Source organism: Nymphaea colorata, chromosome 8, assembly GCF_008831285.2.
Source record: "Nymphaea colorata isolate Beijing-Zhang1983 chromosome 8, ASM883128v2, whole genome shotgun sequence".
NCBI lineage: Eukaryota > Viridiplantae > Streptophyta > Magnoliopsida > Nymphaeales > Nymphaeaceae > Nymphaea > Nymphaea colorata.
In genome coordinates this window covers 20,411,354-20,438,881 of record NC_045145.1, presented here as the reverse complement: position 1 = coordinate 20,438,881, position 27,528 = coordinate 20,411,354, and the positions used below count along the sequence as shown (strand labels likewise).

The 27,528-nt window shown below is 38.7% G+C and overlaps 2 protein-coding genes across 10 annotated transcripts; one reads left to right on the top strand and one right to left on the bottom strand.

The window, feature by feature from the left end:
- LOC116258924 (uncharacterized) lies at positions 1–6,035 on the bottom strand. The gene is made up of 2 exons (XM_031636405.2): positions 5,532–6,035; positions 1–457 (listed from the first exon to the last, which is right to left on the bottom strand). Exons 1-2 carry the CDS (start codon positions 5,946–5,948, stop codon positions 284–286), a joined length of 591 nt encoding a protein of 196 aa, XP_031492265.1. The 5' UTR covers positions 5,949–6,035; the 3' UTR covers positions 1–283.
- Positions 6,036–7,675: 1,640 nt separating this feature from the next.
- Positions 7,676–25,057, top strand: LOC116258922 (uncharacterized). Of its 9 annotated transcripts, none has more exons than XR_007574049.1 (16): positions 7,677–7,929; positions 8,028–8,363; positions 8,639–10,362; positions 10,453–10,604; positions 10,722–10,996; positions 11,431–11,499; positions 12,323–12,395; positions 13,021–13,177; positions 13,270–13,561; positions 13,775–13,889; positions 14,078–14,241; positions 14,340–14,414; positions 16,480–16,893; positions 17,356–17,421; positions 17,933–17,958; positions 24,299–25,057. XR_007574049.1 is itself a non-coding variant. In XM_050078994.1 (12 exons), exons 1-12 carry the CDS (start codon positions 8,019–8,021, stop codon positions 16,666–16,668), a joined length of 3,630 nt encoding a protein of 1,209 aa, XP_049934951.1. In that variant the 5' UTR covers positions 7,677–8,018; the 3' UTR covers positions 16,669–17,080. The 9 variants fall into 9 exon arrangements, 1 of the variants encoding a protein (XP_049934951.1); XR_007574048.1 differs by having other exon boundaries at positions 7,677–8,363; positions 24,299–24,505; positions 24,613–25,057; XR_007574046.1 differs by having other exon boundaries at positions 7,677–8,363; positions 24,342–25,057.
- The last annotated feature ends 2,471 nt before the right edge of the window (positions 25,058–27,528 follow it).

The following is a 27,528-nucleotide window of genomic DNA, read 5'->3' as shown; positions in this document are numbered from 1 at the left end:
TAATATTAAAATAACCTTTATCCCTATAAAATGAGATCTAACAAAGAATCTTAATGAATTACACAGCTTATGACTACATATAGACGTTCAGCCAAATTGAGTGCCACTCATCACTATAGCTGACTCTCAGGCTTAACTCCAAACAGGACAGGCTATAAGAGACACCTCTGCACCAGCAAATAGGAGTAAGGATTCTATTGATTTCGTCAAATATTCAATGAGACACAATGACGGAGGAACTGCAGAGCAAGCAACCCAAATGGTGGCCGTGGCACAGACTGGGCTATTCAAGAGATGGGGCCTCCTCTGTTGGGTTGGACTCAAACACATCAGAACCTGATGCATCAGGCTCTTCAAGCAACTCCCTGGATTTTATTGACTCCTTGTATACGGGCGTGTCTTTGAAATCAGTCGCACCTTCATTGTATGTGGCTACAGCAATGACACATGCGATTAGCTGCAAAAATGTTCAGAAGATTGACAATTAGCACTTCACAAAATACAAACGCAGCTGCAAAAATGTTCAGAAGATTAATCATCAGAGCTTCACAAAATAGGCTGCAAGCAGGCATGAGCATGCATTTATGGCTCACAATCACAAAGGAAGTGCAAAAACTGCTGAGTTGCTTAACTGTGCTCAATGAACTCTCTCTCTCTCTCACACACACACATATACAAGTCATATATATGTGCCATGAACCTGCTACAAAAAACAAGGTTTACAAACAAGATCAGCAGCAAGTACATCATCATGATTCAACTTGTCATCAGATTCCTAGTTCCTCTCTTCCTCTCAAAACCCCTGGGGTACGGAAGCAGATTGTAGATGACTTGCAGCAACTCACTGTGAGTAGTTGTTTTTGGTGTCCCTACTCCAGCATGAAATGATTAATTTTGCAAAGTAGTATTAATTTTCGATCATTAGGAGAAGAAAAGAGCTTTTTCAATTTTTACTAAATGTGAAGGTTTGACCATCTCTCTCATCCTTCAATATTGACAAGCAGTTTGCATAGGATTTACAGCTACCCAGCTGTAAATAAATTATGGTTATCTGCATCTCCCATGCAGTATGAACCAGTAGCAGAGCCAGAAAATTTAGATAAGAAGGCTACCATTGCTTTATCAAGATTCTGATTAAGGATGCAGAAAGTATACCTTGGTATATATTAAGGCCTTGAGTGGGACATGGTGTAGAATCTAGATTGTCATGATACATGAGTATCATTGAGAAGATAAAAATCAACTAGGTCATTTTATAATGATGACTAAATACGCCATAATACAAGACCAAACTTCTATAACATACATTCAAAAAACGATACGGCAGCAAGTGCTTAACCTCCTTCTCTAGGCTGCTAATATGGAAAAAGGAAAGAAGGCGTTCACATTTAGTACTAGAAAGTAGAAACTGGACAGCTATTGTCCAACTTATATGAAGTAACAGAAATAATTTTACATTTTTCAAGCAAGAAATAACAATATTATGCATCAACTAAGAAAAACTGGTCTATTATTTTCTTTTCTCACAGTGATGATATGATTGGTGGATCCTACATATTTATCATTCCAACCAATGGAGCAGAAGAAAGTGTAACCATGCTGCATGCCTCTCAAAAAATTTTTTAATGATTACACAATACAGAATAAAAAAAATTAGGAATGATGGATAAAAAGTTGGAGAGAACATGCTATATAAATAGGGTCTTAGGTGCATTTTCGACTTGACTTAAAAGTTCAAACAACATGGTTACATTACATATGCTACAATGGAATAGTAACTAGGAGGAACAATCACTGAAAATTGTGCAATACAGTATCCAAATAGCCCAAAAGAGTGTAATACTTAGCAAGTCATCAAGGGCCAATAAGTTGACTACGCCTCCATTTAACTTCAAAAAACTTGTTAACTCACAAGGCATCAAATGCTCTTAACAGATTTGGGGACAAATGTAACCACTCAGCCAAACTGTCTAGCTCAGCAGAAATGTCATCGGCTTCATTTATCTTCAACAAGCCTGAATAGTAATTACTAGACAGGCTAACAAGTAAAAAGAGTATTTCAAACATATATATCCCCTCAAATTTTCTGTCAAATGCATGTCTTTTTTAATAACAGTCCATGCAATCTGTTGAATTGACAACTTGGAAGTTCTTGACTAAAGTCTCAAAATCATCATTCCTGTCCACCTTTTAGTGTCCGTTATGTTATTCAAGTTTCAAAATCAGCAATGTATATTGTCATTTATATTTTTGAAGTAGAAAAAAACACTTCTGAAACAGCACATGCTCATGGATAATTGATGCAAGTATCAAGACTAATGAAATAAAAGCAACAAGCTGTAGATGTCATTTTTATATGGACTGTTGTGCAACGGGAGAAGAAGTTGGATATAATTCACCTAAGAACTGGAAAAAAAAAAGGATAATTCATTTGATGTGGAAGCAGATAACTACTAGAGAAAGAAGAGAAAACATTGAGTTTTGAATATAGTCGTCAATGCAACAGGTTTTTCAAGCATCAAGCACTCAGCAGGTACTATAGGACAACCATGCTCCTAGCCAGCTAGAGTCAACAGCTTCAGAAGGACGAACCCTAGCACTGCTTGGACTCCTAATTGGCGAACGTAGGGGCCATGTTTTTAGTAAAATATTCCTAGCAAAAAAAATTTATGGGAAATAACTACGTTCATGCTACACATTCAAGTCACTGTTGCATCCTATTCTGTTGTGAACTAAAACTCTTATTAGGCAGCTTCTACAAGTTCTACAATAGCTCAAGAAAAAAACATATCAGACTTTTACTTGTACCAGGGCATGGATGTAGACAGTAGCGGAGCTACTTGTTGGCTAGGGTGGGCCACTGCCCACACCAGACCATTAAAAATCACATTATAATGTCTCAAAATTACATTGTTATGACTCCAAAATTATATGCAGTGCCCACACTAAATTTGTGTCACCAATGCAAGTGCCCCATGACTAAAAAATCCTGGCTCCGCCATTGGATCTAGACTGGACGTCCTTGAAAAGATCAGTAGCAAGAAGCACGCGGATAAATGAAACTGTATTGAATCAGACAAAATAAGAAAAAAAATAGTAAACATTAAAAGAAAAGGATAAGATAAGCACATTAAAGAGACAGATAATAGAACTTGCTGCATCAGTGACCAAGGTGATGAAATATTTGAGCAATTCCTAAAGAAATATCAGCTCATTTCTGGTTGATGTCAACAAGTTAACTTGGATCACGAAACAAGGTGAATATCACCTGGAAGTTACAACACAGGAAGTACTTAAGTTACTTCAGAATTAAATAACGCGTTCAGAAAGCTCCATAGAGGAAACTAAGGGGCATTTGATTGCATGGAATTATTGGTATTTTAGAATCAAAATTCATGTTTTTAAGAAAATAAGAATCACTGAAAAAATCGGGGAATGTTCACTCCAGAATCAAGGACTTCTGACCATGGGGTTGGATTTTGAATCTTTGATTCTGGAATCAAAATTATGCAGCCCGGTTTGTGTGAAGGAGGAGCCGACTCCTGCCTGCTGCCCAAAGGATAAGCCATTTCCTACCTGCTGTCTGTGAAGGAGAAGCACCAGTTGCACATGAGAGCTAAGGCATCCTCACTGCTCTCTATCTCTCTCAGTACAAGTGCTATAAAGCTAGTTTTTTGAATGCTAAAACCGGTTTTTTACTCATCGAAAAGGCTGCTAATCTTCTCATGTGAAAACTTGAAAATGAATCCATGCTTAGTTCAAGAGTGGAGTGAAGAGATTTAAGAGAGTTTGTGTCTCTTGCGGGAGCAGTTCAGGGAACAGAAGAGTCTTTAGTTGTGCTGCTCTTGGTTGGGGGAATGAATTGGTTAGCATCTCCACCGTTATTTATTCTGTGAGTTGTGTCAGTGTTTGAAGGCCAGTGAATGCAAATTTGAACAGGAGGTTTTGATTTGGTTGCTTCGTGATTCTTGTTAAGGAAAGTTGAAAGAATGAATGAGTGTTCTGCTGGGGTTTTTAGGTGAGAAATGTCCAGATTTCAAGATACAGTTACATATCTGCTGTTGAACATTATCTGCTCTTTTGGTAGGACGGAAGGGTGCCAAGTTTGGAGCTTTCATTCGTGGTAGCAATGTCAGGTTAGTCTAGAAGTATTTAAGCTGCTATTGCTATGTAATTTTGTGCAGGTCCATGATCATACCTGACATAGTAAAAAATGCACCAATGTTCAAGCCACTTCAAGCATCTTGACACAGGAACCAGAGTATGCATTTGACTGCTTGCTTTGCATCATGTACTGTGATTGTCCATTGATTTGGTCCTACCCTTTTCAATACTTTTTACCTATTTTAGTTTGTCTTTTTTGTGTGAAGAGAAAAATATATTTGATTTATGGTGGAGGAAGTGCAGGATAAAGAAGGCAACACAATGCTTGCCATTGTGTGGAGAAGGCATGATAAATTTGGTTTAAAAATTGTCAGCTAGGAAAGATTGGATACACAAGTTTTTAGCCCCTCAAATTTAGCATGTAATAATTTGTTGGGTTTTCTAATTGCTCGGTGGAATTTCTGGGTTTGTGCAATAAGGCTGCAGTTATGAGTTTCAAAAGAATCCAATGCTAATTTTTTTTTAATTCCAGAATTCTAATTCTTGTTTCATCAAACAGGTCATTATTAATTTTGGAATCAAGATTCCACACCATGAAACAGGGCAGGAAACTGAAACCTGGTTATTCCATTCCAGTTAGAGGAGGAATTGTGATTCTGGAATTTGATTCCAAAATTAAAATTCCAAGCTGTCAAATGCCTCCTAAGAGTGTATTTGAATTTTGAAATAACGACTATGATCTGAAATCCACTTTGTGGGATTCCAAACAGAGATACTTGAGCACCACCTTTGCCTTTTGAAGTGTGAGAAACTATATGGATCCTATCCATCCCATTTGCTTGCACCTACATTTGTTTTACCACGATCTAGTTTTATTCCTGGATACAAAATGAGTGTGGCAGCTACCCATGTGAAAGTTCTGGAATCCGAAGTGCTTCATGATTTCTGTTTTCGGCATTTGTTCTCAATCACTTCTATTTCTCTCTTGTTAAATAGCCATAATCAAACACTATCTCTAGGCCACCATAACAATCAATCCGTACCGCACCATACATAACAGACGCACCAAAATCAATAACGAATTCCTAATTAGATTCTGAACACATGTAAGGAACACCCATGAAATTTTCCTCGTGTTCACCAAATTAGGCAACAAGAATTCTATTTTGCATGTTCGAATGGAAATATAATGTTATGTAGAGTCCAATCATCAGAATTAGGTTCGGCGGTTTCAGCGCCAGTGCGAAACGCACTGCCCAAGGGCCCGCACAAACGCCAGATTCAGTAAAAGGGGAAAGGAATTCGTTACAACCAAACGCCAGAATTGCCATGACGTGGAAACAAATCCCCTGTACTTGTTTCCCAAACACCGGAAAAAAGAGCCGAACTGCGAAAGTAGTGCAGACATATGCGAGAAAATAATTTACCGCAAAGACGATTCCAAACGCCCACATGTACTGAGCGAAGAATCCGAGCCCGTCCCACTTCTCCCCTTCCCAGAAATCCTGCTTCTCGCCTGGCAAAACTGGCATGTCGATTACGCTATCCACGTTGGCCACCTCGTCCCCCGGCAACACCGCTCCCTCCGGCAGTTGCTTCCCCTCTCCTTCCTCTTCTGTAGTGGTGGTGGTCGTCGTCGTTAAGTTCTTTGCCTTCTCGAACTTCCCGGTGCGAGAAGAGACCCTTTTGGCGCGAGTAACGTAGACCGGCGGGGTCGTTCTCTTGTTGGGAGAGCAAGAGGCAAATAGCAAGGAGGAACTCAAAAAGGTTTCATGGCGGACGTGGGGAAAGGAACGAGGAGGTGTCACAGAGAGACGAGCTACGCAACCCGTCAGCTGAGCCATGGCCGGCGAAGAAGAGAGGGGGGAGACAGACAGAGAGTGGAGGTGAAGTCTGGACTGCAGATCGCCACTTATCTTTCTAGTGATTATTTTACTCAGAAAATTGGAGGGCGTAAGTTTAAGCAAGTGGGGGCCAAGTACAAGCACGCACTATCATGCTTTTTTCCTTGATCGTTGGCTTTTAACCTCGTTTTTTTTTTTTTTTTTTGCTGTTATTGAGCTTTAGATCCTTTTGGTCAAGTGAGGAAGTGTTAAAAAAGTTTTCGACTTACCATACTTTTTCGTGCGAAGAATTATCTTCAACAACCTGTTTTGGTTCTTAAAATTGGCGATGTCACCTTGTAGGGCGATGCCAGTATGCTGTTTTAACGTTCTATTTATGTCGCGGCTTTTAATTTTAATTTTAACCTTTTAAGATAGCTGCACGCTTTTTTTTTTTCATCAAAAAGGATGACAGACAGGTGTGGAAAAACAGACCTTAAAATATTTTTTTTTATTTTTATATTATTATTTTAGAATAATTTTTTTCTTTTACATAATAATGCCCCTTAAAAAATTAAGAAGGCGTTTGGCTTCCTCTAACCCAATTTTGTAAAAACTATGTTTTATTAAAACCATGTTTTTTAATGAGTTATATAAACTTTTTTTTTTAATGATAAGTCCAAAACCTGCCTTTTTAATCATTTAAAGGAGACCCTTTTTTTCATTTCCTTCCAAGTTTTGTTTAGGTTTGAAGAAAACCCAATTTTGATGGCACCCAAACACTTCAAAATCTGGTTTTCAAGTGTCATCCAAACAACCTCTAAAATTTTGTACATGATGCCCCTTGGTCAGAATTTTCTGGCTCCTAGTTGTATGTTTTCCTTTTAAATGATTACTTAAGGAAAACCTTTAGTTGGATAAAACTCTTGGAGCTGATACTCTTAGGTTCTGATTTGCTTTTAAAAGTAGCTAAAATAAAGTACATCTTTGCTAAATAGTTGAATGTTGTTTTTGTGGATTCATCTGTATGTAAGAGTTTTTTGATTGCCCCTTCAAATCCAACAAAAAGGCCACAATAATCTTTTAATGCATGAGTTCAACCTGGAGATGCTAATGCTATGCAATATTTTATTGTACATTAACAAAGTATTACAATTACCAAACAATCCCTTAAAATAGTTGTTACTATACTCATTTATATGCCTTTAGTGTATTATGCAAGAGATGAATACAATAATTGAACATATAAAAACAATGATTTTTTTTTTTGTCCAAAACTACTGGCATCAACTCTTTGCCCTACAGAATGTAACATTGATATGCAAGTTAAAACATAAAAATGCAATTCATTCCTGACTGGATGTGACTGTGCCTTGACTCGTTTTGACTTGCTCGATTAAAACTTGATCAAATCGACGAGTCAACTGACTGACCCAGTAACCCAGTCATCTACTGATTCGAATACGAGCTCGAGTAAGAGGTTTGCCTACTCTAAGTCTATCCATGCCAAGCTCTAAGGCACGGGTTCTGCTTCAAACAAACACGACAAAGGGTTTTGGTCTATGTTCTATCTTGCAGATGCCGGGAACAGGGACGTTCAGTTTGTAACGTTCTACAAACACGGGAAAACGTCTTCCCCCGCAGGGCTGTATCATCAAAACCGGACCACCAATCAACGGCCACGCGTAGGGTCAAGAACGCGGGAGGGTTTGCACGTGCCCGACGAGTTATATCGCGCGCGAGGGAGGCGGGACGCCCGGGGCTTCAGCCGATCCCTCGCTTTTTAGAGAAGCCGTGAGGAAAAAGGATTTCTCTCTGCACGGGGTTAGCGAAGAGCTGCAGCCTACAGAGAGGAAGAAGAGAACCCCCGATCTCCACCCAACCGCAACCCCAACCCTAAACCCGAAACTAACCCTACCCGTTGTGGCGCGCGGAAGAAGAGCGAAGGGGAGAAGAGGAAGAAACCCTAGAAAAGTCCCTGATTCTAGGGTTTCCTCCATCGGTAGAAACCCTAATTCGAAGTTCTTATCGTTGTTGTTTTGATTTTATTCGTTTTTTAAATCGTTCGAGTTATTTATCCCGATTCGCGACATGGCGAAGGGGGAGGAGCATTCTCGCAGGAAGCACCGGCGATCAGGTGATGGCGGCGAGGATAGTGAAAGTGATTCTAAGCGGCGGAAGCACCACAGTCGGAGCAGCCGACATCACCATCACCGCCACCGGAGCAAGCACAGGTCCGACGAGCAAGAAGAGACGGGCGATCGAAACGTCGATCGCCCGGTCGCGGTTGCTCGCGTGGACGACGAGATGGAGGAGGGTGAGATACTTGAAGATGAGGATGTTGTAGAGGTGAAGGGGAATTCAGAGGCGGAGTCCGGGGAGATCAAGCTGCAGGAAGCCGTGGAAGATGCCTCTAGCCTGAAGTCTTCTGCCGAGGTAACTTCTCTGGCTATTATTTTTTCTTTTACTTCGTAATTTTATGTTTTCGGTAGTTCGGGGACTATGCTGTTTACTACGCTCGACCTTTGTGGGCGTTAATTTTACTTTTCAGTTATACCTTTTTATACCGAATCGAAGAGGGGAGGGGCTTAAATTTGCTTCTTACGCTCTTTTCTTGTTCTTTCTTTTGTTCCTTTATTACTACTACTCCCATAGAGATGCCCAGTATTGCATTTCCATTTGTCGATGACTGTGGAATTGCATATTTGCAGGAGATGCTTCTTTATGGGGAGAGGAATGCATCTGCCGGACAGGACATGCATGTTAGCAAGGAAAACAATCCACTTGTTGAAGGAGCTAAGGGGATTTTAATGCATCTTCCTACAGCTGATTTACTGATCATATCTCAAGGAGACAATAATGTTTTAGAGGATAGTTGTCTTGACAGAGGGAGCTTAGATGAAAATACGGCAGGTAGAAATAAAGAGAGAAACAAAAGTGACATTGCACACAAAAAATCCGGTTCCAATGGGATTTCTGCAAATGGAAGTTCTGCTGTTACAAATAAAATCGCTCCATCTTCACTACACAGGGCCTTGCCAGGGGAGTCAAGTCCTCATTTTATTTTTGGACATGAAGATGCTTCTTCAGGCAAATATGACAAAGGAAGAAGACAGGAACCCTTGAATAATTCGCCAAGTGCTCATGCTAGTTCTGGTGGAGACTGTGAGTCTAACAAGAGTTGTCTGCAAGGAAATGGTTCCAGGCGTGCTGGCTTGGATGTTGAAGTCGCAGTGCACGAAATGGATGTTGACGAATCCCTCTCTCCAATTCCCAGAGATACAGTTTCAGCAAAGCACAAAAGTAGAGATCATTATTTCAGCAAAAGTGAGCATTCCGGCTATCCGACAAGCAGCACAGAAGGTAGTGACGTAAAGATTAGTTCTGGCTCCAAAGAACTTAAAGCGAATGGTTCAGAAAGTAAGAAGAGATCATTATCACCAGAATCTCCAACTGACAAATATGGGAGAAGGATCCGATCTCCATCTGATGTTGCACATGGCAGAAATAAGTCACCATCTTACAGTCTTAGAAGGGAAAAGGCGTCCCAGTCCATGGATAATTTGCGTGACAAACATTCTACGCAGGTCTCAGAGATAAACATATCTAAAGACAAGGATCGAGCAAGACACTCTCATTATAGGGAAGAGAAAACAAATTTAATGGACCTTGGCAAGTCTTCTTGTCGCCAAAAGCTTAGAGAGGATTATCTTGACAGCAAGAATCATTATGTAGATTTAGACAAAGAGCATGGACACAATAGAGGTACCAGCAAGGATAGATCTCGAAATAGTGTTTCCAGCAGACATGGAGAAAGGGATGAGAGACGTGACACGTGGGATAAAGACCTGGAAAAGGATAGGGACAGAGAAAGGAATAGGCACAGTTCTCGAGATAGAGGCCGGGAAAGAGACACTGAGAGGGCAAGTCACAGGGATAGGGATAGGGAAAGTGATAGGGTAACTGTAAGGGACAGGGATAGGGAGAGCAACAGGCACCATTTTCGCAGTAGGGATAGGGAAGAGGACGGAGTTAAGGAAAGTGACAGGCATGGTTCTCAAGATAGGCAAAGAGACCGAGACAAGGGAAGGAACAGGCACGATTCCAGGGAAAGGTCCAGGGAGTTGGATTTAGCAAGGGAACGAGATAAAGAGAAGAGCCGATACAGTTCTCGCAGTAGGGACGGAGGGAGGCAAATGGACAGAAATGGGGATAGGGACTGGGAGAAGGATCAACACGTGGTTAAGGATAGAGAACGAGATGGGGATGCTCCATCTAAAAAATACAGGTTTGATAGCTCAGAAGATCGCCATGGTAGGCGAGACAGGCATTCAAAATATGATGATATGGAACATGGTAAGTACGGTTCAAGAACGAGGGAGTCAGCCAAAGATCATAGTGACGTGAATGAACATGGCAAAGATGTTACAACCAGGTAATATAGTTAAATTTGCACCATCTGGTTCCAATTCAATTTTATCTTTATCTTTTTGGTTCTTATCTCTTTTTTGCTCGTTCTCTACAGGGAAGAAGATGAAGAGGAAGGTTTTCAAGAAAGAATAGCTTTACAGCTGGAGGAACAAGAAGAAGAAGATATCGAAAAGATCAAAGAGGAAAGCAGGAAAAGGAGACAAGCAATTCTTGAAAAATACAAGCAGCGACAACCTCAACAAGATGGTGAGGATGCCTGTTGTTTCTTACCATCACTATACCTTTTTGGTATTTTTCTTTGCATCTGTGTTCATTTTCATCTCTTGTGTCTGACATTAAATTTTTAATGTTTTGGATTTGCAGAGAAGCCAACAAATGCTATTGAGAACCACAGCGATAACTTGTCACATGCAGAAGATGATGCGGCCTTGTCACATGCAGAAGATGATGCGGCCTTGTCACATGCAGAAGATGATGCGGCTGCTGTTCGTGAAGTATCTTCTGGTGATGGACATGATTCCTCCAGCCTTCCTGTTGCTGTTCCAGCGTTTTCTGTTGACAAACTGCCAGTGCAGAATGGAAATTTGAATTCAGATGGGCCATCTGGTGAGAAAGGATTGGGTGATGGATCTCCAAAGGTATGCTGTCCATGACATATTGGTGTCACACTTTTCATTTAAAAGTTAAATTCATCAAGAGTAAATGTTCACTTGTATGCACGTTTTTTTTTAAAATCCTAGGTGCATTATGTTCTCTCTTCTCACCGTTCTTGATCTGAGAACCATATCTCATGATCTCATCATTTCATGTTCTAATTTAATATTTTTCCTATGATGTGACATTATCATAACTTATCCAAATGCCATTTATGCTGGATGACACTCATTTGGAAGAACATATGCGCATGAAGGATGGTGTGTGTTAGTAAACATGGATGAGTGCTTAGATGGCTGGACATCCATGGTTTTAGGCTGGTTGCCAATGGATACATGCCTGGTGTTCTTTATTTTATGCTATATTTTTTATAACCAGACCTTGTGCTGAATGCTTTTCTTATTTGGATACTTTTCAGAGTGAGAAGTTAGAGGATATGTTCTGCGACGACATCTTTGGAGAGTCTCCTGCTGGTTTCCGGAAACTGGTAATCCTTGTTTCTAAAAATCTATCTCATTTCTTGTAATTTTTTGTTATCAAATCTTGGGCTGAAAATTGACCTATTTATTCCTGGGGTATTATTGTCCTATTTGTTCTTGGGGTATCACCAGAGAACATGTTTGCTTGGTGTAAATTTTTGCATGAACTACAAATTACATATAAATTCTGTTTCTGTGTGTGTATGTGTGGATCCATTTGGAATCCGTGATGTTCTTGAGGATCTGTGTTGGAAGTTCTGTCTTGTCAGTTGCATTGAGAATTTTATTTCTAAATGTACTAAGACCTTATCTTCATACAACTAAAAAATGGGAATAAGACATACCTGTTTTGTGTTTAAGTGAATGGAATATTGTTAAACCAATGGACAAGTTCCAGGATTTTGAATGTTCTTCTTACGTTCTATGCAGTAGAAAATTTGCCTAGGCATTCCTAGACTGCTATAATACATAGGCACCCGATTTTAGAAGGTTTTAACCTTTAAAACCTTTGTCTCCTTTTTTCTTTTCTTGTTCTTATTTATCTTTTTCCTTTCCTTTCTTCTTCTTTCTTTCCCTTCTTCTTCTCCACCTTTTTCTTGCTTTCTTTCATTTGTACTGTTTCTGGCCTCCGGAGTCTCTGCCTAGCCTTTTTTTTTGAGGGTCTGCTGCCTAGAGCTGCTTAGTGCTTTTGACTATGGGGGTTAATGTTTTGGTTGTCAAGTGATCTGTTTTGTGAAATTGGGTTCTTTACTTCTTTAATAAGTGGGAAGGCATTATTTGTTTGATGTCACATGCTCCCTTTTGTTCATTTACATAAGACATTGTTTACAGGGAAGGGGTGATGGTCTGCAAGTTGATAAAAGTGGGCTTCATGACAATTGGGACGATCCAGAGGGCTATTACAGTAAGTTTTCTTCTGCTCTTGCAATTTGTTCCTTTCCTCTTCTGGGTACTTCTTGTTACATGGACATTATTGTGCTTGGTAGAGGATTGAGTGCTTGGTAGAGGATTGAGGACGACATGGGAATAATTTATCTGTTATTATTTTAATTTTTTTGTACATCTTTGTCGTTTCACTTGCTTAAGGTGGGGATATATACTTGTCTGAATGAATTGTCGATGACCTGTTACAGTTGCTGGCGGGGATCCTTTTTTGGCTGTAATTTCCATAAAAGTTGAATTTTGTACAATGGAACATGGGATAGGGTGACAAACAAATTTAACTTTTTTCAGTATGTTTGTTTAAGTCAGATAACCTTGTGACAGCTGTGCCTGCTAAATGTATTTTCTGGGATTTACTGGAGCTGGTGACACGTGCAATACTTATCTGACTTCGCAAGTTCTCATTGTGCTTCAAAGGCTTTTATATATTTATCCTAATATATGGTTAATCTTATAAATTATAATAAATTATTTCCAGATTTTCCTTTTTTTTGCATATATTATTGGTGTGTCAGTCAATTTTATGATTTTTCTTGCATTTTCTTCACTTGTATTAACAGAGATGATTTTTAATCTCTGTCTGTTAGATTACCGAATAGGAGAAGTGCTTGATGGCCGATATGAAATTACCGCTGGGCATGGAAAAGGTGTTTTTTCAACTGTGGTTCGTGCTAAGGATCTCAAAGCTGGGAAAGGAGATCTTGAGGAAATCGCTGTAAAAATTATACGTAACAATGAGACAATGTAAGTATTGTTTCATTATCTGGTTGATACTTTTTCTATAAGCATTTCTGTTTTCTGAATCTGTTGTTTTACCGCTGTGTTTTTCGTTAAAGGTACAAGGCTGGTATGGAAGAGGTCAACATCTTGAATAAGCTTGTTGGTGCTGATCCTGAAGATAGACGACACTGTGTTAGGTTTTTATCAAGTTTCAAATATCGTAACCATCTTTGTTTGGTTTTTGAATCTCTTCATATGAATCTTCGTGAGGTTCTGAAGAAGTTTGGTCGCAATATTGGCCTTAAACTAACAGCTGTGAGGGCATACGCGAAGCAGCTTTTCATTGCATTGAAGCATCTTAAGAATTGTGGCGTTTTACACTGTGATATAAAACCTGACAATATGTTGGTATGCCTTCTTCGCTTAATCTTTATTCTTTTTAATTTGTTAAAATAAGAGTTTGGTAGCCTGGAATCTGGATTTTTAGAAAATTGCTTGTCCCATTCTTCATGAGAATTTCTTAGCTACGTGATGCGTTGTTTTCCTTAAGTCTAAGAAAAAAGGAAAATCAACCATATATTTTCTGTCCTCAGTTGTTCAGTGCTTCTGTTTCTTTTGCAGGTGAATGAGGCCAAAAATGTGCTGAAACTTTGCGATTTTGGTAATGCTATGTTTGCTGGGAAGAATGAGATTACACCATATCTAGTTAGCCGCTTTTATCGAGCCCCCGAAATCAGTAAGTCCTCCATTTGGTTCTATTCCAGTATAGTTGTATCTCTATTCATTAGTTGTTTTTACTGCAAATGGTAGTTTGAAAATCTGTTGTGTGTGCAAATTAAGGTACTTCTTTGTGTGATGCGTATGCTTCTGAATCGTGATGTGAGGCCGTGAGGGTTGTTATTGACTGGTTTCTTGAAACTGCAGTTCTTGGCTTGCCGTATGACCATGCTTTGGACATATGGTCAATTGGCTGCTGTTTGTACGAGCTATATACAGGAAAGGTCCTCTTCCCTGGACCATCAAACAATGACATGCTTCGGCTTCATATGGAATTAAAAGGTCCATTTCCTAAAAAGATGCTCAGGAAGGTATGCTATTTTTTGGCACGGAAAGTATACTTACTTTGGATGCCTGATTTTGTTTATCTTGTAATTGATATCCTTTTTTACTCTGTCTTCTATTTTAGGGAGCCTTTACAGATCATCATTTTGATCAGGATCTGAATTTCCATGCCACTGAAGAAGACCCTGTGACAAAGAAGGTGATCATTTCTTCATTATCATGTACTTCAGGTTAATTTATCTATGGCATGGTGAAAGTACATCTTGTTTGTGTTATATATATCATTCTTCAGTAACAAGTGGCTGGGTAGGGCCATTATGACCTTTATACCTGCATCTTAATTGACTCCCCAAGGACGATGCAGGGAGTTCTTTCCTTGGTCCGCATTACCATAATTAAGCAAGCCAAGTAGAGATGTGCACCGAAAGGATGTAAGTGACAATGCTAGTCAGCTAGTTTATAACAAATGTACCTAAATAAGCTATGTAAAGTAACTAATTAGCTAGTTACAAAGTGACTATAGCTGGTGAAAGGGCACTCTTATGGGCTTAAGATAGAAACATCGATTCAAGATCTGAGTGTGGGAGATTGACTTGCGGTTGAAGAAAGAGGGATTCCTGATTTCTTTCACAAAATGTATAAAATCTATCATTTTTACTGTAAATTTCTGTTGTTCTGTAAACATTACTGTAGATTTAGTGTTTTGTGAAGATATGACATCAAATTTCAAACAATCCTGCATGACAATGGTCACAAAGGTGAGGAAAATGATTGGTAGAAAATCATGTGCAAGTGTTATAATTAGATGATGAACAATAAATAGATGATATTTGATTGTTTTCATTTTTTATTTGCTTAAATAATTTCGTCTTGTGTTGCATAAAACTTTAAATTTATTTCTTAATGTGTTAATACTTGTAACATTATGAGTATGTTATGTTAATGGATCTTTATTCCCCTAAGACTATATTTATTTGGAATATGTTTTTAGTGGAAAACATTTTTTTTCTTTATCTTTTTTTTTAATATTTTTTTATTTTGAATTTTTGACATTAAATTGACTTTCCGGTACATTTTTGATACTGTTGTCATACGTTATGGTATGGCGTATTTGTTGGTCCCACCAATACAGTTTCATTGGTTTTAGTCATTCAAATTGAATTCACTTGGACCAGCTAGTCGTTTCGTGGTCTTAAACAAAACGTACTTGACTTCTAAATTGACAAATAAAGACCGAAAAAATGGTTAATTGGTGTGATTGGTGATGACTGCTCAACATAGTCGGTCAAGTGGTACATAAATTATGGTCCAGCCAACTTGATAGTCATGGACCTGTCAACTGATCATTGGCCAGAATGATAAGCGTCTATTTGTCCAATTAGTTGCTAGGTTCCCGATGACCCAACAATTTATATGTGCTATTAGGTCTAGTTATGTTACGGAAATGTGGTGTCCTACGATGTGAGAGTTTCTTAACTTTTTTCTTAAGAAATTGCTCCCAACAATGTTAAAATGTGTCTTATCTCTAAAATAAAATGTTGCATCTGCATGAGGTAAAGAAAGTGCTGAGTGTTATCCATATCGCATGATACATATCGTATAGGTTTGAGTAACCTATGCGATACGCATAAATACACGATATGCTTGTGGATCATAGGTCTATTGTCCATCGTCCACATCATACGACACGAAGGCCGTATTGTACGATGTGGCCGATACACCCCCTGTATCTTATGATATGGGGACAAGACGGAAAAAAAACATTGTTTTTTGTGCTTCTTTTTAAAATAGCTCCTCCCTTCCACTTTCTAAACATCTCTAAGAGCTGTGGGAGGGGAGGTTTTACTAGTTTTCTAAAAAAATCAACATATGTTGGTGAAGAAATTCCATTTGAAGGCATTGAAAATAAAAATTTTAAAAAATTAACAAAGAAAATGAGGATGGATATGAAGATGATGATGATTATCGTTGATGGATGATAATCATGATATTTTCTGCCATCAATGTTAAGTATATCTCAATGTTTCATTAGCATAAGGTTATTAAAAATTTTCTGGTAGTTCTATTCATATTTTTTTAATCCTCAACATATTCTGAGCTGTTGAGACCTGGAAAATCAACTTTTTGTCTTCTCTTAAAATTTCTCGTTGGCTATTGCGATAATGATGAAATATGATATGGATTTATTTATCTACATCCATGCAACATATTTGCATGCCCACACTGGGAAAACAAAAGTGCTTACAATTTCATTGTTAGTGCAGGCTGTGAAGCGACTGCTTGTCAACATTAAGGCAAAGGATTTTAGTAGTCTTATTTCAAGCTATCCTGGTGAGGATCCCAAGATGCTGGCCAATTTCAAAGATCTGCTTGATAGAATTTTTGTGCTCGATCCGGAGAAAAGATTGACAGTATCTCAAGCACTGAGTCATCCATTCATTACGGGCAAGTGAATAAAGATGCTGATATTTCTGATCCAGAACTGCTGTTGAGTTAGCTATGCATTTGAATCTTTTATTCAGCCATCTGATCATTGGGCATTTGCTTGTCTCTATCTGTGTCACTTGGACCAAGTGCAAGCAGTGCAGACTTCTTGCTGATCGTGAGCTTAACACAGCCACTCTGGAGAGCTCTCTTACTTGGCGAGTCTTTTCAGTCGAATATATTCTGTTTCTATTGTAAGATAACTCGTCAAAGGCGTTTCATCTCTTGTAAATCATTTTTGATGATGAGCTCTATGAATATGTGTACACTTCTTTTCACCCCATTCTTTGAAATCCTCTTAAGCCTCAGCTTCTTATTACTAAAAGACGAGTTTTAAACGTGCTATGTATATATCATGATAATTCATATTCGAATTCAGAAGTCGGACCTGGATAGTCTAATTGCTCCTTAGAAAAGTATATTTATCAGCCTTTTTGTTTTGTGGCATTTCATACGGATCACAGTTCTGACAAAAAGATACAAGAGTAAAATTGTTAGCTGCTTATGCGCTTGATTTTGGCTGGTATTTTTCTGTGTTGGCGTGTCTATGTATTAAATGGAAGATTACTTTATTTCTCATTCCCTAGATAGAACTCTTTTTTTTTTTAAGTAGTTCTTTGGTAGTCCTGGAGGTGCTAATTCTGTCTTTCATTCAGGGCTTATGGCAGTTCTCTGAGGCAAATATAACAATGGTTTTGATGGTTGAAGACAGCAGAAAGAAGGTACCCTGGTTTGTTTGCTGGGTAGCTCAATAGTCAAAACTTTTAGTCATATGCCCTAGCCAGATGATTGTAGTGTCTTTCCAAGTGGTTGGTCTATCATTTGTAATGGAGCACTTTTGGGCTGTTAGAAAATGTGCATCTTAGAAGCATAGCTTCAGAGTATTCATTGGTCCCATGTATGTGTCTCTGGAAGGTGTCAACATCTGCTGATTAATGCGTGATCTTGTGCGATGAATAGGAGATAATTAACTTTCTCTCCATAATATCTGCCTTTCTATAATACTGCTCCCTAAGCTGACATTCTTTTGGTGGTCCTGGAGGCTATGTGGCTTGAAGCACCAATTATTTGGTGAATAGTTAACCACTCTGTTCTTTTATTCTGCTAATGATGTTCCATAGCTTTTCCAATACGAGTTAAATGTAATTTCAGTAAGAAGATATCATAGAGGTCTGTTTATTTTTTTGCAAAATTTCTTCTAACATGATTCACTGCCTTTTTATGGTAGGGCAGATGATTTCTGGTGTCTTTTATGCACGGTAAGTATTCAAACTTTGGCTTGCTAGTTAAATATTCTTTTCCTTTGTGAGAATATCCTTATGCTGATTCATTCCTTTTTGCTGCATTACATTGAGTTCTCTGTTTATTCAACACTTTACATTTGTATACTGCTGACTATAAATCATGTTAATACCTTTTATTATTTGACCTTATAGTTTCTTTTAGTGTTACTTCTTGGTTTCTTTCATTTCTTGCTTTCTTGTTACATTTTCTTGGTAGTTTATCAAAATTTATAATGACTTTTCAAATCAAGGTAGATATTGGGCTTTGCCTTGTGATGACGTTTAAATGTACTATCTTTTTCGTATTTGCCTATTACCTGTTGTTGATGTGTTTCGGTCTATTTGAATTGCTACTTATATGGGTTATAATTCCAAGTTCATCTTTGGTTAATCTGTTTTATTACTTAGAGATCTGCATGTGTGAGAATTGCTCTCCATCTGCAGCCAATGAACATTGCACTAATCTAGGTGTTGTGCTTTAGTAATTTGTCCATGATTTTTTGGATGGGTTTCTCAGTGTGCACAGCTGCTCACTTATATTGCTGTCAGATGAAGCATGCCTATCTTTAGTGCTGTTGTTTATTAATAATTCTATGCATCGGATTCTGTAGAGTCCCATGCTACATTGTGGTTCTATCATCATTCTAAAGACTTAGTGCAGCACAAAAGTAGCAATTTCATAGACTATGATAAATGTTTACTGCAATAAATGATGCCAATGCAAGGTTCATCACTCCAAGGCATCTCTCACCATTTAACTGTACAGATGGCTTAGCAGGGCATGCTTTAAGAAATTAAGAGGGAACCTTTTTTTTTTCTTTTCAAATTTTGATGCTTTGAGAGTCAGTCAGTTCCACCTCCAAAAACATGATGCACGGGGATCCTCAACCAACAATCCAGCCAAAATTCGACGAGCTTGACACTGCCGATTTTCCATAGGCTTTTCGTCAATCTGATTTATTGAATCTGTACTTTGCCCCCTTTCCAACTATAGGAATTCTTGTGTCCTTTTGAAAGTAACCATATGCCGTTTCTATCGTATATCTGTTATATCAATAATGATTTCCTTGATGCCCAAATTCTGTTCAGTAGGGCCTAATAGGGCCGCATAATGTTCCTAATGCCCTAACCTCCTTCAACATTGGGAGTGAAAACGTTAGACCCTGAAAGGTGTTTCTTTTTTATGATCATTGGAAGACCCTATAGGAAAGAATTAACAAGTCATTCAAGCTCATCCCCACTTTATTCGGAGGATTGAAACTCACGTACTAATAGCATGGATTTGATCTGTCCAATCCTGCTCTGTTGTCAATGACACTGATTCAATTACCCATGAATCAACACTTCACACTTTGCTGAAAAGAGAGTTACATACCGAGGAGGCGAGGATTAGAGATTGCTGAAAAGATGCTATGTCACATGGGTGCATGGGTGCAGCGATGTTGTCTGCATATATATAATACAAAGTCACATTATATATTTCAAAATCTGTAGTACTCTATTTCTTCCGTGTAATATACATACTTTGGAGTTTGATTATAAGATTTTACAATTATAACCTAAGTAGGCATAAATAAGTAGCTGTCATATATATATAATATTGTAAATTTACAACTGTATAAATATACAACATATATTACACTTTATATATAACATATATAAAACAAAGCTGGTAATATATGTATCAGAACTGATTAACAAAACTTATGCACATTATACGTATAAAGACCATATGGCATGTGTGGTATATAAAGTTATAAGCTGCATATAATATCCAGTATTGGACTGCAAAATGTGGTGAAATACTAAGAACAGTATAAAAGATACAGAAAAAATTGGAAAGCAGAAGAATCATTTCTAAACAAAAAAACTGAAAAGCAGACAAAAATGACCTCTACATTGTTTGACTGCGCCGGATTTGTGGTGCTTGACCCAGTGAGATGGGTGTCAAAGCCGGAACTGCAGTCCTGCACCCGATTCATGTCAACTTGGGTGTGGCTGCTGTTTTGGTGAGTCCGTGTGACGTAGAAAAATGGGAACTTCCAAATATTTAAATTTCTTTTCATCATGGGGAGCACAATTTTTTTTGTAATGTGATCATGCTCGATTTTTGCTTACCCTTAATCCTAAATACTCTTCAAAATTAGACAGGTTATGTGCAAACTTGATACTGGTTCCTCATTTATGGCAACCATTGAGCTTCAAGTTAGTATCCGGTTCATAATTCAACTAATCCACCAATCGTTGAACCCAAAAAAGTATAAGTCGCTTTCAGAAAGCTCCAGTCCACTTGTTGGCCTTTACCTGGTTGGTCTTGAACAAAATATGTTCGTGTGTGCTTTTGTTTGGAGAATCCATCTCATGGCCTATCAAAAAACTCTCCTGTATCAATCTTCCTTCGAGGAAGGTTCTTTGTTTTGAAGAAATAGTTCTTTGCAATGCTTACCTCGTCCTATTGACTGTTACCCTCACAGTGATTTTATATACGGCATTACAAAAGTCTGTTCGTCTGAAACCATTCATCATGACTGCAGCAACAACCTTAGGAATAAAAACAATATTAGTTGTGTCATTCCGCTTTAGCAACCTCCTACTGTTGGAAAAATTTAAAGCTGTAGCACTCATGTCTGTCCCCACTATGTCCCATGACCACTGAAACGACAATCTGAACCTCTCTGTGCTTGGGGCTCCTCCTGCTTTTTAGTGAAAAGTGTTCGTTTAACTTCTTCCTGCACAGGAGTACAAGGAAAACATTGTCCTCAGAGAGATGCCTGGGAGAGCATGGCCACCAAGACTATCTTCAGTGTTGAGTCTGTTGACCGACTTGGAATGATTTGCTATAAAAATTCACTGCCTCCTGAGGGCATCCTGTCTTGAACACACCTTGCCATCATTATTTAGGATCTTATCCATGAAATTTATATTAATACTGTTTCACCTTCATGTTTTCCTCTTTCTCTCTCGTACACATACATTATGTCTACCACCTTCTTCGTTATTGTTGTCACTCATGTTATGTGTGTAGTCTGCACGTGTCACTGTTACACAATCACTATGAGCTTTGTTTGAAATGTCCAGTGGAAGAAAGCTCGTTTCTCATGGCTAAAATCAAACCCAAAATCGACACAAACAGCAAAATCAGAAATAGACCAGTTCAAAGCAGAAAGCTGAAATGAAAAAACTCAATAACTACGAAAGTTAGCAAAGATTGGTGAAACTTTAGAAATGTCAAACTCATAAACATCAAACTCAAAAATCCTAGCTTAATTAAAACAAGGAAAAAAAGGTGGAAACCACAACTTACCTCGCCACCGCAGGCCACTGCTGTGCATCGCTGGTTGTCACCAGCAGCCGAACATTTTCACTATCTGTCATCGGGTTGCACTGAAGGGTCTGGGAAGGAGCTGAAGGTGGAGATGAGAATGCTGGGTCCATGTTTTGCTAAAATTATAGAGTTGTTTTGGATCAAGTCTGACCCAGCCACAATGCAAAATATGCTACAATGTGTCCAAGAACCCACACCTTCAATTTGAAGTACCAACGTCAACACAGGGTGCTTATCTGTATAACCATGCTACTTATTATGGGTGATGTGCAGATAGACTCTTTGACGTTCACCTGAGACTCTTATTAAGCTATTGGTTAAACCCTGTATTTACTGCAAAGATGGTTTCATGCTATGGCTGACATCATCACTGAAATTTATGAACCACCGAGCAGTGGTTCTGGTTTCATATTGCACAATCAGATGCTCACAAAGCAACGATTCCAGAACCTGGTAAAACAATGCAGCGCCGGATATTGACTAGAAATCAAATTGGTCAGATATTTATTAATGCTTAACCAATCATTTAGTTTCACTCTCCATTTCCCAGATTGGAGATGTACAACTTAAGAATCAACCATCTTGAGTTTGAGAAGCAGCCTATTTGTGCATAGGAGCATATCGATTATCACTTATGTCTTATGGTGCAATTTATTTGTAACATATCTAGCTATTGCTGGTGCATACCCATTTTGATGCATATTGTGGTCGTCTCTTACTTGGAACCACTTGACTGGCTTTGTGATTATCTCACTGTCACAAAAAACGCATCTTATTGAAAAAAGACACATATAATATGGCAAAACATAGTCAGCCGTATAATACCCATATAAAATGCGTCTTTTTTAAAAAAACATAAAAAAGTGAAAAAAACGCATATTATACACGTTTTTTTGTTTTTCTCATATTTTTTATGATTTTTTTATAATTTTAGGATTTATTAAATGTTTTAAATTTTTTTAAAATTTGCCGAGATTTTCATGTTTTATTCTCGAGATATACAATTTTGTCGTATTATACCCCTTTTTTTCTTCGTCGTATAATACCCGTACACGTTTTTTGTAACAATGGATTATCTATCTAAGGGATGATTTTGTGATCTTCTGTGCATCACTTGGCCCTGTGCTTTTCCATCTTTTTCTCCAGCACTATTTAAATATAAAGCCACTTGTTATTTAACTGGAGTATTACTGTGGGAGCTCAACTGATGTAGTTAAGTTACAGTTTGATGATGATCTTAGTTGAGTGGTTGAGAAGCTCAAGATTCTTTTGTTGTACAATGCCGTTTAGGTTTTGGTTGAGAAGCTAGATAACGAACCATGCCAGGAGCTTTGTCACATGGGGTGAATAAATATATGTATATATATATATATAATTATAATTTCATGATACCTGACTCAGTATTTATGAGGATTATGTGCATTGATGATTGGTTGTATGATAAACTTAATTAATGGTTCGCAACTTGTCACACCAAAAGTATTAAAAAATAAATAAGTAGTACTTTGAAAGAGTAACTTTACACATAACATCTTGTGAGCTATTAATCAAATTGGATGGTTCAGAATCAGTTCAAAGAGGCTAAACCATTCATGTGTGCCAACTTTTCTGTGCCCTTTGTGTTCCCTGATAGTTGGCAAATGATAGTGATTTGTGTGCTCCGAGTTTTTTGTATCCTTGTTTTCCCTGCCCTAATATCATACAATGATCAAATAGCGAAAATGTTTGATAGATGTATTCTATTTAGCTTATTTAACAAAATAAGAACCTTTGATGGATATGCATGAAAATTTGTTGGGATAAGAAATCATGATTTTATTCCCCAAACCATGAATTAAAACATGATTTGTGGAAAAGCTATGTCAAATTTGTTTATGTCATCAGCTCGAGTAAGAGAATGTCATTTAGCCTGGGGGAGTGGGACACCAAAACTTTGGGGTGCACCGTTCATTTATCGTCTCTCTGTGTGTCTATAATATATATGTATATCTCTGTGTGTCTATAATATATGTGTATATATATATCCGTGTTTTATAAAAAATGGTGCGCACCTGCATCTGGAGCTTGCATGCAATCGAATGTGACTGTTAAGAGTGGATAGCTGAGGATGGTATAGCTGAGGCAATGTTATCTGTTCTTGGTTTTCTGCAGATAAATGTTTGTCTCGTTCTTGACAACCTATAAATGTCAATATATGTGATTGGATGGCTCAAGGCCTCTGCCTTTTTAGATTGGTTAATCGTATCCCCATTGATGACGTTTAGTTTTTTAAGCTTCAAATAAAATCATGAACTTAGTCATAGTATAAGGAAAGTATAGGAAGGTTACTGTTAGCAACTGTTCCTGTTGTCACTTGAGAAGAAGGTTTTTTATGTTCAGTTAGCACTCAGACAGGTCAAAATTGGTGTGTGATACACACACACACACATATTAAATAAGGAAAGTAGATAATGGCACCTAATGCCTGTGGCTACTGAAACAAGTCATTGATCTCTTGTTGATGTTCACTGTCATGCATTTAGTGAGACATAGAGATGGTTGCTGCACTTGTTCTATCTGTTGTACCCATTTGACTTAGAGAGGGAGAGAAAAATGGAGAGAGAGTAGGTTTGGGTGCTGTCTGTCTCTTACTCCATACCTAGGTTTAGTGTTTCATTTTAAGCAACTTGCCTTGTTAAAAGCATTTACCATCGCATTCAACCTCTTTTTCTCCTGGCTAACATATGTTTGTGCTGTGATTTGTTGCTTCGGTTGCAACCTCTTAAGCATGAAGCAATAAGAATGTTGGCATGCTGCCAGCTGTTTTATTTTCTATATACTCTTTCACTATGGATTATAATTTCTTATGTCATAATCTGTTGTTACAACTTCGATCTTTCAATTGTTATTTGATCTCTTCTTGGAAATTAGAGAATGAAAACTAATGTTGTGACCCCGTCAAATCTCACTTATCTCTCATTGGTTGTTCTTATTTGTTGAATGATGAGTCAGTTGTCTGGACAGTTTTCTTGTCTTCATGCATATATTTACACAGAAAAAGGAGGGGTTGGGGGTGCTCAAAGTCCACCCCAGCCATCCTGAAAGCCAGTAGGATCTCACATTCAGCCATTATCTCTCAACACCGAGCGTGTTGACCGAAGTGTAATGCCCACGGAAATTGAACCTGAGATGCAGTCCACGTGTTGGACCTACACGCAGGTTGGTGTGAGAGAGGAGAGAGCTGGTGCAGCCAAAACTTAGAAATACTCCGACTGGATCTACCATTTTGCGCACTTAGTTTTAATACTTTTTCATGTCATGGAAAGATGTTGCCGTGGACCAGGGGAGGCATTTTAATCAACGCTTGACCTGTCACAACAGAAGCTTTCGCTGCTTGTGGAACCTTGTGGTCGCTTGGCTAAGATATGTTAATGTAACTGCCATTTGATGTCACCTATTCTCTTGAGGGCCACACAAGAACTTCCAAGCTACCATGTTTTTATATACTTTTACCGTGTAATCTTAAAACGGCTGAAGTTCGTTTACTTCGCAATTGTTGACTTCGAAATGTTTTCCAATTTGTTGGTCTTGTGTGCAACAAATTTATCGACCAGGGCATCAATCTAGTTTGTTGATTTTTTTTGTACGTTCACCTGTGTTTGAGCAGCGTTTCTACGGCTTGTATGTGCTTGAACCTGAATAAGTTTGTGAACTTTGGGTTTCTATGTGCCTCATATCATGTAATGGACAAGTAAATTTCTCAGTTCTTTTTGTTGGTGTGCATTTCGAGCTTCATGTGCTTTGTATCCAACCGCCGCTTAGGATAACGTTACACTCCTTCCGTTTGATTACACGCAAGCTCTTTCCAATTGTAGTGCTCCTCAATCCTGTTTTCTCGCCGAGGCTCTATGCGTGCGCAAGTTCCTCAAGAGGGAAGGGTGTAATGTGGAATGCTGTTTTTATGTGATCTCAATTTAATTCACATTAATTCTTATAAGTGGAAAACATTGTAATGGTGCGGATGCGGTTTGCCCTACTTTAAAAACTAAGACCTACTTAACATCGTGTTTTGGATGTTTGGAGAGGGTTTATTGATGATTCAAGATTCAAGGGTGTCGAGATCTTCTGTGATCGCCAGTTAAAACTGATTCAGGAGTTCATTGCACGGTTCTCTTAACCTGGTCACTTAGTTGGAACTTTAGAGAACGCACACACACACGCATCAATTTCGCCTATGTAATAACGTCTTGGGTAAATATAAGGTGCAGGTGGATGGTAGACGATGTTAGGAATCGTTATAGTGCGAATGTTTAATAAGCTTGTGCGTTATAATGGTTAGTTGTGGTTGTATAGGTTGTATATGAAATTCAGAAACGATCCCTTGTAGAAATTACGCTTCGTTGGTCGTTCGTTCCGCTGTTACTGTCGTGCCTACTTTGTGTTCTTGGATCTTGGGCAAATATTATTGTGCTTGTTTTCATGTTTTCGGACCTTTGGGAGTTTCATTTCCCAAGTCAACGCGCGATTGAAACCGGGCTCAAACATTTCAAGTTCGAGGCCTGAGTTTTGTGTGTTTCCATTCAGACAGATCGAGTTTGGGTACTGTTGTTGCCACATGCAATACTAGGTATGACGTAAAACCGGTAATTTTAGATAACAAGTATTTAGATTAATGATAATGTGGAGAAGCAATACTCAAAATGTTAAGCACGTCGAACAAATATTCAAATAATATGATTTGGATTAATACAGTCAAATATTAATGAGTTTTCAACATAAGTAGCTCAGGTGACGTTGCTGGCTATAGATTGGAAACCATACCTGATGGAAAAGGGCGACATGGTTTTAACGGCTCCGGCGATGGAAGAGACTAGCTAGAGCAGCAAAATAACCCCTTGAAATTAGTCTGAGATTATATATATATATATATATATATAGGATTCCGGCCCATATCAAATAAAATTATCTAAAATTAGAAAAAAACAACCCCTCACCTTTTGCGTCGGAAGGCGAGGGCATCCATCCGTCGTCCATCGAGGGTGGAAATCACTTGATGGCCCTTCATCTTCGGTAAAACCTCCCCACGCTACAGATTCTCCGATAAGAGCAGCGAGCCGCACTGTTTCGTTCCACATGTCACTATGCCCAAGACAAAGAAGAGCGGCGAGCCCATCGCACAATGCGGCTTCCACCAGAGTATTCTTGTCAGTGAGCTCCGTCAGCATTTGTTGATCCGATGTACCCATTGCTTACTTCTTAGTGCTCAATGTAATGGAGATAAAATTGATGGGGTGCAGTCGGGAAAAGATGAACGGATTTAGTTGGCCTCAAGCTTCCAACATCAAGAAAGACGATCGAAATGTCATTTGCTTCCAGCTCCATGCCGGACCATGTTAAGTTCACCGGAAATCCGCTCATCAAGCCCAAAGAAGACCCACTAAAATCCTCAACATCCAGCCATGAGCTGCTAAACCACGCAACATTTCGTATCAACTGCTTGGCGAGCTCCATCATGTTCATGATCGATCCTTCCATAATTGTGGTTCATGCTAAAACATAGTCCATTACTAAATATGTTTGAAGGAGTTACCGTCGCCTTTTGGCTGCTGGATGTGAAGACTTTTGATAGGGTCTTCCTTAAGGTTGGGAAGCGGTTTCCGGTGAACTTGAAATTCTCCGGCATGGAACTGGATACAGACGACGTTCCAATCATCTTTCCATGAGACGCGTAATTTGAGGCGAACAAGGCCCGATCATCTTTGCCGACTTGTACCCCATGAATTTGATTTCCATCCCATGTGCCCATCAAGGAGTTATTTCAACAGAAGGGCCATTTCAACATGGTTCCCGCCTTCCTTCACCTTGCAAAGCATCGGGGAAGCTGAGGAAGGAAGAAAAACAATCGCTCGAACAACTGCTCCTGGAGCTCATTCACGATCATACGGTGGTTGAAGCCCGATTGCGCAGTGGACTCTCTCGCAAGGTTTCTTCCTTCTTCTGTATTTTCCATGAGGCACTACATGAATTTATACAAAGAGCGATCGGTTTTACAACCGCCATTGAGAAGATCTCCTCTATCTTTGACTAATATTGGCATTCAGCGTTATCTTCTGCTGTACAAATCTGCCCAGCGCGATTCATGTTGACTTTGTCAGCCAAGCTGGAGATTGGCTTTATCAGATCGGTCAACCCTGGAGGAGCCGTTACTCGAGAAGCAGTTCTGATCCGATAAGCAACAGACT

Coding starts and splice junctions, on each gene's coding strand:
- LOC116258924 (XM_031636405.2), bottom strand. CDS start 5,948: ATGGCTCAGCTGACGGGTTGCGTAGCTCGTCTCTCTGTGACACCTCCT. Junction 458..5,531: donor CGTTTGGAATCGTCTTTGCG/GTAAATTATTTT, acceptor ACATTTTTGCAG/CTAATCGCATGTGTCATTGC.
- LOC116258922 (XM_050078994.1), top strand. CDS start 8,019: ATGGCGAAGGGGGAGGAGCATTCTCGCAGGAAGCACCGGCGATCAGGT. Junction 13,178..13,269: donor ATACGTAACAATGAGACAAT/GTAAGTATTGTT, acceptor TTTTCGTTAAAG/GTACAAGGCTGGTATGGAAG. Junction 14,415..16,479: donor AAGACCCTGTGACAAAGAAG/GTGATCATTTCT, acceptor TTGTTAGTGCAG/GCTGTGAAGCGACTGCTTGT.